This window comes from Triticum dicoccoides, chromosome 6A (assembly GCF_002162155.2).
Source record: "Triticum dicoccoides isolate Atlit2015 ecotype Zavitan chromosome 6A, WEW_v2.0, whole genome shotgun sequence".
NCBI classification, from domain to species: domain Eukaryota; kingdom Viridiplantae; phylum Streptophyta; class Magnoliopsida; order Poales; family Poaceae; genus Triticum; species Triticum dicoccoides.
Genome location: NC_041390.1, coordinates 619,383,084 through 619,397,861, shown reverse-complemented (window position 1 = coordinate 619,397,861; position 14,778 = coordinate 619,383,084). Strand labels below are relative to the sequence as shown.

Here is a 14,778-nt window from a genome sequence, read left to right as displayed (position 1 = left end):
GAAGTTGCCTTTTTAATACCAGAACATGTCTAGAAACTATAGGAAGAGCTAATGATCAAGATATTTGGTCATGTTAATAAGAAAAATGAATGTACGCGAAAGAGTACACCTTGTCAATCTAAAAGAATCAAGACAATACATCTCCGTGTATGAGTTTGTATTGTATTTCTTAAAGATTTTTTGGTTTGTTCCAAGATGATGCCAATGAGTACTACTATTACTACTTCTAACTCTTTGAGTTGATATAGGTTTATGCTTTCTTCGAATTTAGGTATTTCCATTTTCGATCTTTTAGCTTCTACTGGTATTGGTGGCTAGATGTAAGTGACTGGGATGGTTGCAATATTTTTCAAAAGTGTTCGCTTTAGCCTTTATCTTTAGGAGCACAATGCTCAGACAATATCTCCTTTTCACGATTCATTTACATGTCTCTAGCCAAGTATCAAATGTCACAAGTTAGTCACATCGTTGTCACATGGTCGAAATAATTATCTTCAAAAGGAGTTTTCTTTCTTTTCTTGAACGTTTCACTCCTATATACAGTGGCGTAGTCAGGCCCCGGTAACAGGGGCCTTGGTGCGGGGCGTGGCGGCAAGATTGTTCATTGACGTTAAATATAGTGCTGCTACACACTGTATCGCTGAGCTTAGCCCGGGGCGTGGTGCTGCGCTGGCTACGCAATTGCTCCTATGAACACGTGCACGCACACATCCTATCTCATGAGCACCTTTCAGATACCGAGCCAACACAATATCTTGAAATTGACGAAGTCACCACATGCGCCTTCGTAGTCAAAGTGAACGCCTCCTCCCATTGAAGGAACATCATCGGAAAGTCCAAAAAAAATCTAGAAAAATACGAGCACCAGTGTCAAGTCTAGGACTTAAACCCTAGTGGGATGATTTCACCACAAGGAACCTAACCATCTGAGTTACGCTCAGTTTGCAAGAGGTTATTTTTTCACGAACCTACTTTTGTATAATTAGTTTGGGTTCACTTTAAATGGCTTATTTAGATTTTTTTTTTGAGGAGTCACGGCAGGAGAGTTCCCTACCTGAATATATTGCTCAAAGATGTCAAAAGCCAAGAGTAGTTACCCTCTTAGTATTTGGCTGCTCCAGTTTAGATGGACAATTGGATCGATAACCTGAACAAGTTGATCCCTTTATGAGGGAAAGAAGGCAATATACCGTACAGGTAACAAGGTTAAAGAATATAAGAAGAAATTGACAACCCAAGAGAAGGCACAACCTTTTAGAGGTGCTTGCGCGTCGTTTCCTTCATAGAGGTATTGCTTATGGAGAACCTTTCACATGGTCCTTGTGTTGCCAGGGTATAGTTGGTGCCAGTGGTCTTCGTTGTATATCGTTGATAGTTCTTTTGATCGCTTTAGGGTTTTTTTGTCTCCCTCCGCCAAGGCATAGCTTTGGTCTTCTATGACTTTGCTCTTTGCCACTACATGACACTTCACCATTGTTTGGGCCTAGGGAAAGGCATTGGGAGTAATAAGTAGATGATGGGTTGCTAAAGTGACAGAAGTTTAAACCCTAGTTTATGAGCTGCTTCATAAGGGGCTGATTTGGATCCATATGTTTCATGCTATGGTTAGGTTTACCTTAATACTTTTTTTTGTAGTTGTTGATGCTTGCAATAGGGTTAATCGTGAGTGGGATGCTTGTCCAAGGAAGGACAATACCTAAGCATCGGTCCACCCACATATCAAATTATCAAAGTACCGAACGCGAATCATATGAGCGTGATGAAAACTAGCTTGACGATAATTCCTATGTGTCCTCGGGAACGCTTTCCTTTATATAAGAGTTTGTCCAGCCTTGTCCTTTGCTACAAAAAGGATTGGAACATCTTGCCGCACCTTATTTACTTTATTTACTTATTACCCGTTACAAATTACCTTATCACAAAACTATCTGTTATCGATAATTTCAGTACTTGCAGATAATACCTTACTGAAAACTGCTTATCATCTCCTTCTGCTCCTCGTTGGGTTCGACACTCTTACTTATCGAAAGGACTACGATAGATCCCCTACACTTGTGGGTCATCAACCTGCACCGAGCCGATCGGAATGGCACGACCGCGCTACCTGGACGCTCACCGGTGCACGAACGCCATAGCGCAGCGGCCGTTGGGTGCTTCGGAGCACTGCAGGAGGGAAGCAAAATAGGGGAGGCCAAGGGGGCAGGCTTTCGCGGGGAGCTACGACAGAGGGTCACGCACACATGAAGTGCCCCACTACCAGCTCCTCGCAGCAATCACTATCCCCGCCAACCAACCATAGCATAGGACCACGCCACTGCTAGGATGCAACCTAGAGCACCCTTATGAACTTGCACCGAGCCGATCATAAATGGCATGATCGTGCTACCTGGACGCTCACCGGCGCATGAACACCACGTTCTTGCGGGCGTTGGGTGCTTCGAAGCGCCGCAGGAGGGAACCAAAATAGGGGAGGCCAGGGGCAGACTGTCACGAGAGCTACGACAGAGAGCGGGCACACGTGCATGAAGCACCCCACTACCAGCTCCTTGCATCAGTCACTATCCCGACCAGTCAACCACAACATAGGACCATGATACTGCTAGGACGCAACCTAGAGCACCCCCTATGTCCATGCATTTGAGCCGATCGTGAATGGCACGCCCGCGCTACCTGGATGCTCACCCATGCACAGGAGCGATGCATGGGTGTCCGCCTGTATCTTTCTTTTTCATTTATTTAAATTATGATTGGTTTGATGCTAAATACCGGCTTTACTGTGTGTTTTGTTTAACACAGTACAATCGAAGTTGACATACACGAGCATACATTAAACTGTTCCTTTTTCCAAACTCCACTTATTTCCATATAGCAATCCTTGATAAAAAAGAGAACAATATCCATTTCAAAACATTTCTAACATATTCCTTAGTTTAGACCAACGAAGTAATGTCACTCGACTATTATCAATCTGACTGCAATCTTTTTCTGCCGGTAAGGATTGCACTAAAGCACCTTCTACTTCTAATAGGCCATGAACTATAGATAGAGAAGAATCATTCTAAGCGAGTACATAAGAAGCGATCCAACTTTCTTCGATTCTAGGGGAAGACCAAAGATCTTGCGCGGCAAACGCAGGCACGCACACCCTACATGTATGAGCACCTAAAATAAATCTAGAAAGATACGAGCACCAATGTCAAGTCTAGGACTTGAACTTTGGTTGGTTGGGGATACCACAGTTCTCCTAACCATCCTTCACAGATTGGTCCGCGTTTTACTTTGTGTTGACAAAGCCAAAAACATTGGCTATCAATTGCTTGCCTACCAAACTGCTTTGTCAATCTCTGTAAAGGTTGCAATTTTAGGCAAATTTAAGCATTACCAAATGTTATTTTATTGAGATGGAAGTGTTGCATTTATTCAACGATCTCTGTTAAGTGAGTTTAAAGCATCCATACCACAAAACCCGGAGGGATATGCCATGTTTTGCATAATTCATTCCTGCAACCTTCCTTAGCTTATAATTGAGCGACACCATTGTCAAATATTAACTTGCCAAAATATTGACTAGACAATTTTTGGCTACAAACAAAGCATGCCCTTAGGGCATGTCCAGCGCAGACGCTAGGAGAGAGGCGCCAGGATTTATTTCCTCGTCAAAGGGCAGTTGGGCCCTTGATTCCGGGTGCCAGACTAGGCATCGGTGCAAAAACTGAAAGCGGACACTTGTGTCTTTTCTATGTGGGGTAAAGAGCCCGGTCTATTCTTTTTTGGCGCCCAAAAATTAACATCTGACGTAGGAGCACAAAGCGCCCAGTGATTTTTTTATACACCTAAGCGCATGTATAGGCGTTTTGCATTGGAGATTCCCATAGTCTCGCTGGAACGCGAGGATGAAAATACGCAAAATCATATCATTTTGAATATAATTTTTTGCGGGGATATCATTTTGAATATCACAAGAACAAAAACCACCGGAATCCCTATGTGCATAGCGGCACAGAGGAAGAAAACTGCAGGGATGTTGAAATCAACTCTTACTCATACTCACCGGAGAAAAAGAAGAAGAAAGAGAGAGAACTGCTTTGCTCCTCTTCGTGCTTTTGTCAAAAGTTGTGCGAAAAATCGCTGTCCTCTAAAAATTTCCTCTGCTGCAACCAAAAAGACATAAATCACACCCCGAGGTGTGGAAATTTTGTAAAAGCGGCTGCCGCGTGGAGGAGAGGCCAATGAGGCAGCGAGGGGGACGTGTGATTTTTGTGTGTGTTCCCGACCAGGGGACCCATCTGGCCGTCCGATGGAACCCCGCACGAATCTTACAGCGCCCTCTTAACGAACTACTCCTCATCAGAAATCTCATGCTCGAAACGGAAATCTCGTGGGCTGACTGCGCATCAGGCGCCCTGTCGGCCTATCCCTATCGTTTCTGTTGGGGCTGCGACTGACAGGTGGGCGCCGCCGTCCATCTGATGAAGAAAAATCATGACCTTCTGATGTTCTTTTTTCCCCTTTTCTAAAATGTTTAATCTACGTACATAAATTGATTTGAAAAATATAAACCAGTACTAGTATATAGTCAAAGAAAAGCCAAACCAACAGACAGACAGTCCTTCTGGGGTCTGTTCTTGTCATCCATCCTGAATTACAGGGTGTAAAGAAAGGTAGTGGGTAATTTCATTTAATAAAAAAATTGACAGACACAAGAAGGTGCTGAGGTTGCAATCATATTAAGAAATACTATAGGCAGAGAAAACATCCAGCTACTGTTTGTGATTGGAGAGAATATAGTATGGAAATAATATATTCTTTTAGAAAAGTATGAACATATATCCATGGGCAGCTAACCTAAATACTCCTATTAAAGCATCCATGTACAAGGCTGCCACCACTTGCAAATTAAAATACTCCCACCCCTCTCTAATTAGCAAGCACACTCTTGTGTTTTGACTGATTCAGGCCAAGAGGGAGACATAATTGTATGCTAATCCTGAAAAAAAACAGTAACTTAATTTCTTTCTAACAAATAAAAGCCTTGCAATTATATTCTGTTTATCCATCTGTGCAACTAGTTCAAAGTGGACACCACGGAATAATTGGCACCAAAGCACCCAGCATGTATTCTAATTCTCTGCAAGGTCATTGATTGGATATTATTTTATTGCTACAACGATGACTAATGGAAAGCCTTCTGATCTCAGAAACTCAAAATAGATAGATACATCAAGAGCATGTCCCTCCAATCCTCTAAATCCTAGAGAGGACCCCAGCAAGCGAAGCCCCCATCCCAGCAAGAACCCTAGGCGTCCGCGCGGCGATGATTATACAAAACTGGACACATATAGCTCAATCTCGATCTTGTTTTCTCCACTCCGCCTCTTATCTTGTTTCCTCCATTTTACCGCGGTGTGAAAGGCCGGTCGTGCCACGGAAACCATCGCCGCGTTGGATCATTCATTCCTCCTGCTCGACCATCCTCCGGACATCCTCGATCACCATCCACGACTCGTGCCCGCCGATCACCTCGGCCTGCTTCCGGGAGTCGCTCCACATCTTTACAGGACAAGAAACAGCGGCCTCAGGAAACACAACGCCGAGATGGAGACCATAAAGAAAGAAACAAGCTTTACTTGTACCTGTATGGAAGGCATCTTCTGCTCGAGTCCCGCATAAAGGATCACATAGATTGGACAAAAGAAGGCATTAGCGCTTAGATAAATATATCCACTTGAGATCCCAATATAGGCCAACATGTATTTAATTGTTGCAGGACAAGATAACGATGAAGCCAAACGCATGATGGGGCCATCCTTGGTATGCTTTGTTGTTACCAAAGCTACAGGATATGTGCATACGGCTAAGAAAGAAACGCTTGGGTAGTAGGTACAAGTTGCAGGAAGCCGGCAACTGAAAGCAAAGTTTCCAGGGGCAACACAGAGGAACCATTTCCTCCAAAATAGGGAACAGAGACCAAGAAAGAACGCCGAGAAGTTCCAACAAAAGATACAAAAATGAAACGGGTTTGGACTGTTTGCTAACAAGAAAGCACACTTGAGCGTCAAGAAAAGGTTCTGATATCATTGTTCGTTAATGAGCGCAAGTACAGCAGAACCAACTCAACACACGGCAGATACTTACCGTTACTCCTGCACGATTCACGAGCTTCTGTGGAACAGCATTGACGTCGACGCAGTAAAACCGGATTCTGCAGAGCAAATAATGACAGAGATCATAAATTTGTTGATAACAACTCCAGAGGTGCAGTACTTTGTCAACATGGCAACCAAAGCTCTAACCTCGGATAGTACTCTGCCGCCAACTTTTCCAGCTTAGGCTTCAGATATATACATTTCCTGCACCAACTTGCCGTCCTGCATATTGCAAATGCTGGTATTTATTCTCAACCCAGACTGTAAGACACCGTGGGATAATTTTGACAGTCATCACTATGTCAGACAACTACTTGAAATACATCTGGCAATCCATTTACGGAACCTACTGCCGAAACTGATGTAAAAAAGGTGATAAACTGCACATTAGTATTGAAGTACTTTTGTACAAGAGTATATATGACGAAACACCTTGTAGCAATGATACTGTATTTATGTGGTAAACATAATACATGTAAGCGACATGCGGATCCGCCTAAGATATGAACCAGGAGAAGAGACACTGAACCTAACTACTGGCTACAACAACAGCAAAATGGAATGTGCAGGGTGAGCTGCTTATTGTTGCGTTTGGAAAAACAAGTCTTCCAAATACACATCACACAACCACCAAGATTTGGCAGAGTTTAGACGCCGGTACCGAAACAAGTCGCTAGAAGGGTCGCACACGACAACGCGCTTTATGGGTAAAACTGAAGGTGAGCTCTCCAATCACCACTCGGAGCTGACCAAGAGCTACCAAGAGCCATACACAGGGTAACTAGATGAGCCCCTTTTCATCCAAGATGCGATATTTCTACCCCCATAAGGCCACACAACCGTGAAGCATTGAAGCCTAATCCAAGTTAGCTGAAGCATGATTCATGATAACCCATTTCATCCTGTCTTAATCGGGACCTAGTTAAAATTCAGAGCAAACCATAGGGAGGCAGGTAGTTTACCAGAACACGACGATGGGGACGCCGCGCTGCTGGGCCTCGGCGAGGGCCCGGTCCAGCTGCTCCTCGCCGCCGATCGGCTCCAGCTCCACCCACGCCGGCCCCTCCTCCTCGTCCTCCATCCCCGTCCCCGCCCTCCCCTCCGCGGTCGCCGCTGTCAGACCCGCCCGGCGAGGCCCCGGCGGCAGCGAGATCGAGGCCCGCCGAGCGGGCGCCCGGGAGAGGAAGGCGAGGCGATGCGGGGGAGGCCGTGGCCTGAGAGGGGCGCCCCGGCACGGCGACGCCGCGTCCCCGCCGCCGGCCGCCACTGCGTAATAGGCGGAGGTGGTGGCCATTCTGTTTGGGCTCGTCCGGTGTGGGCCGGGTCCGGGTCCGGCCGCGCCAACTCCTATCGGCCCAGGCACCGCGAGCCAAAAGACAAACCGACTGGTCTGGTCTAGCCCCGACTCTCCTCACTCCCACTCCCACTCCCCACCGCCACGCGCGTCGCCGGCTCGCCGCCATGGACTCCAGCGACGAAGCGAGGTAGCATGGCGCTGAGGACGGCGCTCCCAGCTCTGCCCCGGGCCTTCGCGTCCCGGCAGCGGCTGGCCACGCGCGCCTCGTCGGCCCGGCTGGAGGAGGATGGCGCAGCTCGCCCCAACACCCGGAGCGCCCGCGGGGCGTTCGACGGAATTCCCGGCCGGGACGACGCGGCGGGGGCCAGCTCCGGCTCCAGCCGGGACGCCCTCGTCGAGTGCGCGCGGCGCGGGATGGGGCGGGAGGCGCTGGGCCATTTCTCGGCCGCACGGCGCCTCGGCGGCGAACACCTCGACGGCGCCATGCTGTCCTGCGCTCTCAAGGCGTGCGGGGCGATGCCGGGCGGCTGCAGGGCCATCGGGGAGCAGCTGCATTGCCTCTGCGTCAAGTGCGGGCTCGACCGGGCCGACGTCGGAGTCGGCACGGCGCTCGTCGACGCGTACACGAAGTGCGGTGGCGTGGAGGACGGGAGGCTGGTGTTCGAGGGGATGCCAAAGAGGAACGTCGGCACATGGACGTCGTTGCTCACTGGTTATGCGCAGGCCGGGGCGCACTCGGACGCCATGGCGCTCTTCTTCAGGATGCGCGCCGAGGGGGTATGGCCTAACCCGTTCACGTTCACGAGCGTCCTCTCCGCGGTGGCGGGCCAGGGCGCGCTCGAGCTCGGGCGGCGCGTGCATGCTCAGTCGGTCAAGTTCGGATGCCGCTCGACCGTGTTCGTTTGCAATTCCCTGATGAACATGTACGCAAAGTGCGGGCTGGTTGAAGAAGCCAAGGCTGTGTTCTGTGGCATGGAGACCAGGGACATGGTGTCGTGGAACACGTTGATGGCAGGCCTTCTGTTGAATGGGTGTGAGGTGGAGGCCCTGCAGCTGTTCCATGACTCGCGAGCAAGCATGGCGAAGCTGTCACAGTCGACCTACTCGACGGTGATCAAGCTATGTGCAAACCTCAAACAGCTGGCCCTGGCACGGCAGCTCCACAGCTGTGTGCTAAAACATGGGTTCAGTTCAGATGGCAATGTCATGACAGCCATTATGGATGCCTACAGCAAATGCGGTGAACTGGATGATGCTTTCAACATTTTCTTGCTGATGCCAGGATCTCAGAGTGTCGTTTCATGGACTGCTATGATAGGCGGGTGCATTCAGAACGGTGATATTCCTCTTGCTGCCTCACTCTTTAGCAGAATGAGAGAAGACAATGTCAAGCCAAATGAGTTCACCTACTCGACGATGCTCACAACATCACTGCCAGTCTTGCCTCCCCAGATTCATGCCCAGATCATCAAAACCAACTACCAGCATGCACCGTCTGTTGGGACTGCACTTCTTGCCTCATACTCAAAGCTTGGAAGCACTGGAGAAGCCCTCTCTATATTTGAAACCATTGACCAGAAGGACGTTGTTGCATGGTCTGCAATGTTGTCGTGCTATTCCCAAGCTGGCGACTGCGATGGTGCCACAAATGTGTTCATGGAGATGTCCATGCAAGGCATGAAGCCAAATGAGTTTACTATCTCTAGTGTCATCGATGCATGTGCTAGTCCCACCGCTGGGGTTGACCAGGGTAGGCAGTTCCACGCTGTTTCGATCAAATACAGATACCAGGACGCTGTCTGCGTGGGCAGCGCACTTGTCAGCATGTATGCAAGAAAAGGGAGCATTGACAGTGCTCGAAGTGTCTTTGAGAGGCAGACAGAGAGAGACTTGGTGTCATGGAACTCGATGATATCAGGGTATGCGCAGCACGGTTACAGCAAGGAGGCCCTTGATACATTCTGTCAGATGGAAGCTGCAGGCGTCGAGATGGATGGCGTCACATTCCTCGCGGTTATCATAGGATGCACTCATGCTGGACTTGTACAAGAAGGCCAGCGATACTTCGATTCCATGGTTAGAGACCACAAGATCAGTCCCACCATGGAGCATTATGCGTGCATGGTGGATCTCTACAGCCGCGCAGGCAAGTTGGATGAAACAATGAACCTTATCGGAGACATGCCTTTCCCAGCGGGTGCAATGGTATGGCGCACACTGCTAGGCGCATGCAGAGTTCACAAGAATGTTGAGCTTGGGAAGCTGGCCGCAGAGAAGCTGCTATCGCTTGAACCGCTCGATTCGGCTACATACGTGCTGCTCTCCAACATCTATGCGTCCGCAGGGAGGTGGAAAGAGAGGGATGAAGTGAGGAAGCTCATGGATTCTAAAAAGGTGAAGAAGGAAGCTGGATCCAGCTGGATTCAGATCAAGAACAAGGTCCATTCCTTTATAGCCTCCGACAAATCGCACCCTCTGTCCGACCAGATATACGCAAAGCTGAAGGCGATGACAGCCAGGTTGAAGCAGGAGGGTTACTGTCCGAACACGAGCTTTGTGCTCCATGACATGGCAGAAGAGCAGAAGGAAGCCATGCTGGTCACGCACAGTGAGCGGCTGGCTCTTGCCTTTGGTCTGATAGCTACACCACCAGGGACGCCCCTTCAGATTGTCAAAAACCTGCGGGTCTGTGGGGACTGCCATGTGGTGATGAAGATGGTGTCGGCGATTGAGGACAGGGAGATCATCATGCGAGACTGCAGCAGGTTCCACCACTTCAAATCTGGTGCCTGCTCTTGTGGTGATTTCTGGTGATGTAGAGCAGAACAAACTGACAGTGGATACAGCAGACTGGCAATGCCATCCACAACAATGTGACCTGCAAGTAGACCCTGAAGTAGTTCATGAGTATGTGTTGTCTGAAGCCCCAATGTCAGCTATACAAAGGTACAAGCTTATAGGTAGTGGTTCTGTGCCTGTTTGCAGGTAAGAGTATACATGAGCCGTCATACAGTTTCCTCTATACTTGTTTTTGAAAGAGCAACATGAGTCATATGGAGCGTGTATCTTACACTGACGGTTTAGATGATATAAAACACAACAAGGAAGCTAAACATACATGTTTGTGTTTTTACTGGCTTTGGGCATCTAAACCTTCAAGCCTATACTGAGCCATTGACTATCTAAACGGAAGAACACCACAATTTTTCAAAAAATTAATAATAATCCATTGTTGCATTTGGACTGAACCCCACTTGTCATCCTTTTCTTTAGGCGAGTGCAGCACGTGACGTAGTATATGATCTTTGTTCATCCTGGTGCATATCTGATTTTTGTCTCTGTTATGGACTCATCATTCATTGGCCTGGTAAGTAAAGAAATCCTATTATTTGTTTCCTTGTGTTCAACATGGTTATGCATGCCAGTTTCCGTGATACTCAAAGCAATTTGACCACCATTTGGGATTGGTTCTAACTTCAGCGTTTGGCATGGCCTGTGGATTTATTTATTTTTTGCAGGATTGTTGCCTACTTTTTGCCAGAACGGGTGGGTGACCAAACTTTTTGTGAACTTGATCCCCCTCTTATATCTATGGCATGTGGGACAGGCCACCATTGGCAATTCAAATTTTGTCTGAGCCATGTTTCCACAGCTGTTTGGTGAGAGACCATTTTTTGTGAATGCGCCTGCACTTTGATCATGAGTAACAAGGGTAAAGTAGTGGTGTATGACTAGGAATCCAAACACAACCTTTTGTTCTCATCCAGATAGTGTAAAAGAAGTACACTTTGATGATGCAAACCAAACCTTACTGAATTCCAGTCCGGCACGTACATGGAACATGGCATTGCGCATGTCTATAGCATGAGATCTGTATTCAGACGATCAGAACTTCGACGGCGACCGTATTCAAAATGCCTGGAGGATGGGGGAGACTGATCTGTGGAGGTGCGGCTTGCTTCATCTTTCGCCTACTTTCTGCGCCCTGCTATTTTTTTGTATCCTGAAGTAATTAAGCTCTGCATGCTCAGGCTGTAGGCGATAGCAACCATGGTCACGGCACTTGGTTCTGTTCATCTCCACAGAAGAATATTTCCAATGCAACAAAGGGGAATGGCGGTCAGGTTTCGCGGAGGCTGAATCTCCGCAATTTATTTATTTATTTTTGCTTTCACACGGGCCTTCTCATTTTCTGTGGCCACTTATGTCATTTTCTCTGTTACTCCTTCCATTGCAAAGTTTTGGTGATGGTAGCAGACCATGTCTAAAGAGACATCTTAACGATCTGTAACCAAACCATGCTCTGTGCACCGGCCTCCATTTCTTTTTCTCGGCAGTCTCTTTTTCTCAAGTGACCTCCGGAGTTTTCACCTTCACTCGATTGCATCCCATTGAGATGGCCATGTCGTTTCCCGCAAGCTAAAAAAAAGAAGAAGAAGAAGAAGAAGAGATGGCCATGTCGCAGCGCTACAGCTTCAGCGCAGTGTAGTCGGTTTTTCGGCGTGTCGTCGTAGTCTATTTGTTATCATGAAGTTGGAGTTGCGGCGGCAAGGTCCGGGCGATGACCGGCGACGGGTCATCCAGCTTGACAATTCTTCGCGGCGACGACCTTGCATCTGTCTCCTTTGTAGCTCGCCTCCAGAATCGGAGTTGCCTTGTCGTCAGCACGTGCTTGGCAGATCTTATTGTGACATCATGCAACTGTTGCAGGGCTGGCGTTGTCGATGGTCATGTGCGGTGAAGTCGGAGTCATTTGCTTGAGGAGGACCGATGGTCGTGATGCTTGTGTCCAATCTCGATGGTGTTCTTCAACGAGGTGTGTCTAGTGTATATGTCGTGTGCTAGATCGGTGGTGCGTGCCCTCGAGATTGTCTTGTCCTATGACAATCGCTCGCTATGGGTGTTTGTCAGTTTTCGCCTAGTCTTTCACTAACTAAATGAGTACCATTCTTCTTAGCCAAGAAATGAGGCAAGATTATGCCCCCGTTTTCAGAAAGGAGGTTGCAGGGGATGCTCGAAATTTCATCGGCGTTAATTATTAGAAATTGTCCTAGCCCTTGTCGCGACCCCCCGATGGACTAAACCGATCTATACAAGAAACTACACCGAGTCGATATTGAACTGAAATTAACACACATCATAATTAAATCGAAATATGTATATGGCAACCGTGTGGCAGATTGCGAAACTGCCACACGCATCCAGCGCCATCAGTTCTCTCCCGATCTCCTTCCTTCCAGGCCCCGATCTCCTTCCTTTCCCGCACGTCCTCCCCCAATTTCTTTCCTTTCTCGCACGCCTTGCCTTCCTAATTTTCCTAATCGTCAATTATGGCCCACACGCCTTCCCCATTTTCGGCAAAAATAATGCTTGGACTAGGATTTGATCTCTGGTCTGTAGGTAATCAACAAAGGGAGCTAACCACCTCATCTATGACACACATTGTTGAGCAAGCTAAGGGAAATACTGTTTTTGACATGTTCGTGGTAACTTTGATCATTGGGAATAAATTTGTTGAACCCGCCCCCCGGTAATTTCTGTAAATAGCACGATAACATTCACGCCATAGACCTGACAATTTAGATACAAACAGTGTGGTAACTTTAACCATTGGGGAAGACAAATGTGAAAAGATATCCGATAATTTATGTATAAATAGATGGTAATATACGCAGCGCACATCTGATAACTGAGGTAAAAACACCATGGCAACTTTGACCGTAGGGATTTTTTTTTTGAAAATATACTCCGGTATCTTCTGTGTAAATAGTACGGTAGTATACCTCCCTCCCCTGGCATTTTTATGTGTAAATAGCATGAAAACATATGCACTGCGATAACTAAACACCATGATAAGTTTTTGACCCGTGGGTGGGGGGGGGGGTATTTGCTGAAACATACCCCTGATAAATTTTGTGTAAATAGCATGATATTTTAAGCACTACGGGCTTGATAGGTTACCTAGAATCACCATGATAACTTTTTGTCCCGGGAAAAAGTTGTTCAAAACATCCCCAATATTTTTTGTGTGTAAATAACATGATAATATAAGCACCGCATAACCGATAACTTGCAATATAAACATGTTGGTAGCTTTTTTACCGAAGGAAACTAAGTTGTTAAAAACATACAGTCGCCTCGCGCGTGGGCCTCTTGGATGAACACAACACATGGCATATGCCATGGGAAAGTCATATAATGTTTAGTGTCATGAGGGGCACACGTGCTATAGGCGTGATAAGTTACGCAAAAACATCGTGGTAATTTTTGACCTATGGAAAAAGCTACCGAAACACCCAGATTTTTAGGTGCAAGTACCATGATAATATACCAACTATAGACCCGGTAACTCATGTACAATCCCTCATGGTAACTTTGATCGGGGGAGGTTGATGTACATATACCCTGATAACTTATGTGTAAGTACCACGGTATTTTACACATCGAAGACCTTATAACTTGTGTACAAAATACAGTGGTAACTTTGAAGGGATGTAGTTGTTGAAGCATAGATACCTCGTACGTTCTATGTAAATAGCACGGTAAGTTATGCAACACAGGCCTGATAACTTGCATACGAATACCATGGTAACTTTGTCCTGAGGAGAAATCATGTGATAGACGTGAAGAAGTGGCAGTTTTTTTGGGGGTGGGCGCCCGAGATGTGTGGGAGAAGCAGGTTTCTCGGGCTAGTCTGCGGGGTCGTTTGGGAGGAGGCGATGTCAAAGAACGAGGGATCGTATGGTACTTTAAAATGAAAGAAGTAGAGGTGTAGCAGTTTTGCTTATATGGTACACGTGTGTCAAATATCACAGTCCTAATTAAATTACCCCGGTATGGCAGGAAACTAAGCTTCTACACTTTTTTTTCTGTAGAAATAACTATGCAATCCGTTCCCACAAAAAAAAGCTATGCAATCTGATGGCCGATTTATTTCAATCTTTTCGGCGATGTTCGTTAAGTGAGAAAAGACGTCCCAGTCGACAAACAAGCTTTATGTGGCGAATTCATCAATCTTAAAATGATGTGCCGGCTCATTATCTCGGATATGTGCACGTGCGTATTCATAGAGGTGATTGCATTTACGTGTATGCAAGCATTTGTGATTATATTGAGTTAAAAAAAGATGGTAAGCTTTGTGCATTAATCCATCTCTTATAGACAGGTGTACTAAAAAGGGGGGTAAAACCGCACCGCGTCTCATCAGAAGAAAAGGAAAAAACGGGCTGTGGGGCTTAGCCGTTGGATGGCAATTGGAAGGTCTAGAAAAATTCTCCTGATTGGCACATAAGCAACCAGCCCAACCCCTTAATAAGGCTTTGTTTGGTAGAAGTG

General features: G+C 47.0%; 2 protein-coding genes across 3 annotated transcripts; one reads left to right on the top strand and one right to left on the bottom strand.

Annotated features, from left to right (window-relative positions):
* Positions 1-5,090: 5,090 nt before the first annotated feature.
* LOC119318548 (thioredoxin-like 3-2, chloroplastic) lies at positions 5,091-7,451 on the bottom strand. The gene is made up of 5 exons (XM_037593120.1): positions 7,109-7,451; positions 6,294-6,368; positions 6,136-6,202; positions 5,634-5,651; positions 5,091-5,550 (listed from the first exon to the last, which is right to left on the bottom strand). The coding sequence occupies exons 1-5, from the start codon at positions 7,438-7,440 to the stop codon at positions 5,452-5,454; spliced, it is 591 nt and encodes a 196-aa protein (XP_037449017.1). The 5' UTR covers positions 7,441-7,451; the 3' UTR covers positions 5,091-5,451.
* A 111-nt stretch (positions 7,452-7,562) lies between these two features.
* Positions 7,563-11,751, top strand: LOC119318547 (pentatricopeptide repeat-containing protein At2g27610-like). Of its 2 annotated transcripts, none has more exons than XM_037593119.1 (4): positions 7,563-10,389; positions 10,717-10,810; positions 10,962-11,391; positions 11,475-11,751. In XM_037593119.1, exon 1 carries the CDS (start codon positions 7,636-7,638, stop codon positions 10,255-10,257), a length of 2,622 nt encoding a protein of 873 aa, XP_037449016.1. In that variant the 5' UTR covers positions 7,563-7,635; the 3' UTR covers positions 10,258-10,389; positions 10,717-10,810; positions 10,962-11,391; positions 11,475-11,751. The 2 variants fall into 2 exon arrangements, with proteins under 2 accessions (XP_037449016.1, XP_037449015.1); XM_037593118.1 differs by having other exon boundaries at positions 7,563-10,428.
* Positions 11,752-14,778: the final 3,027 nt, after the last annotated feature.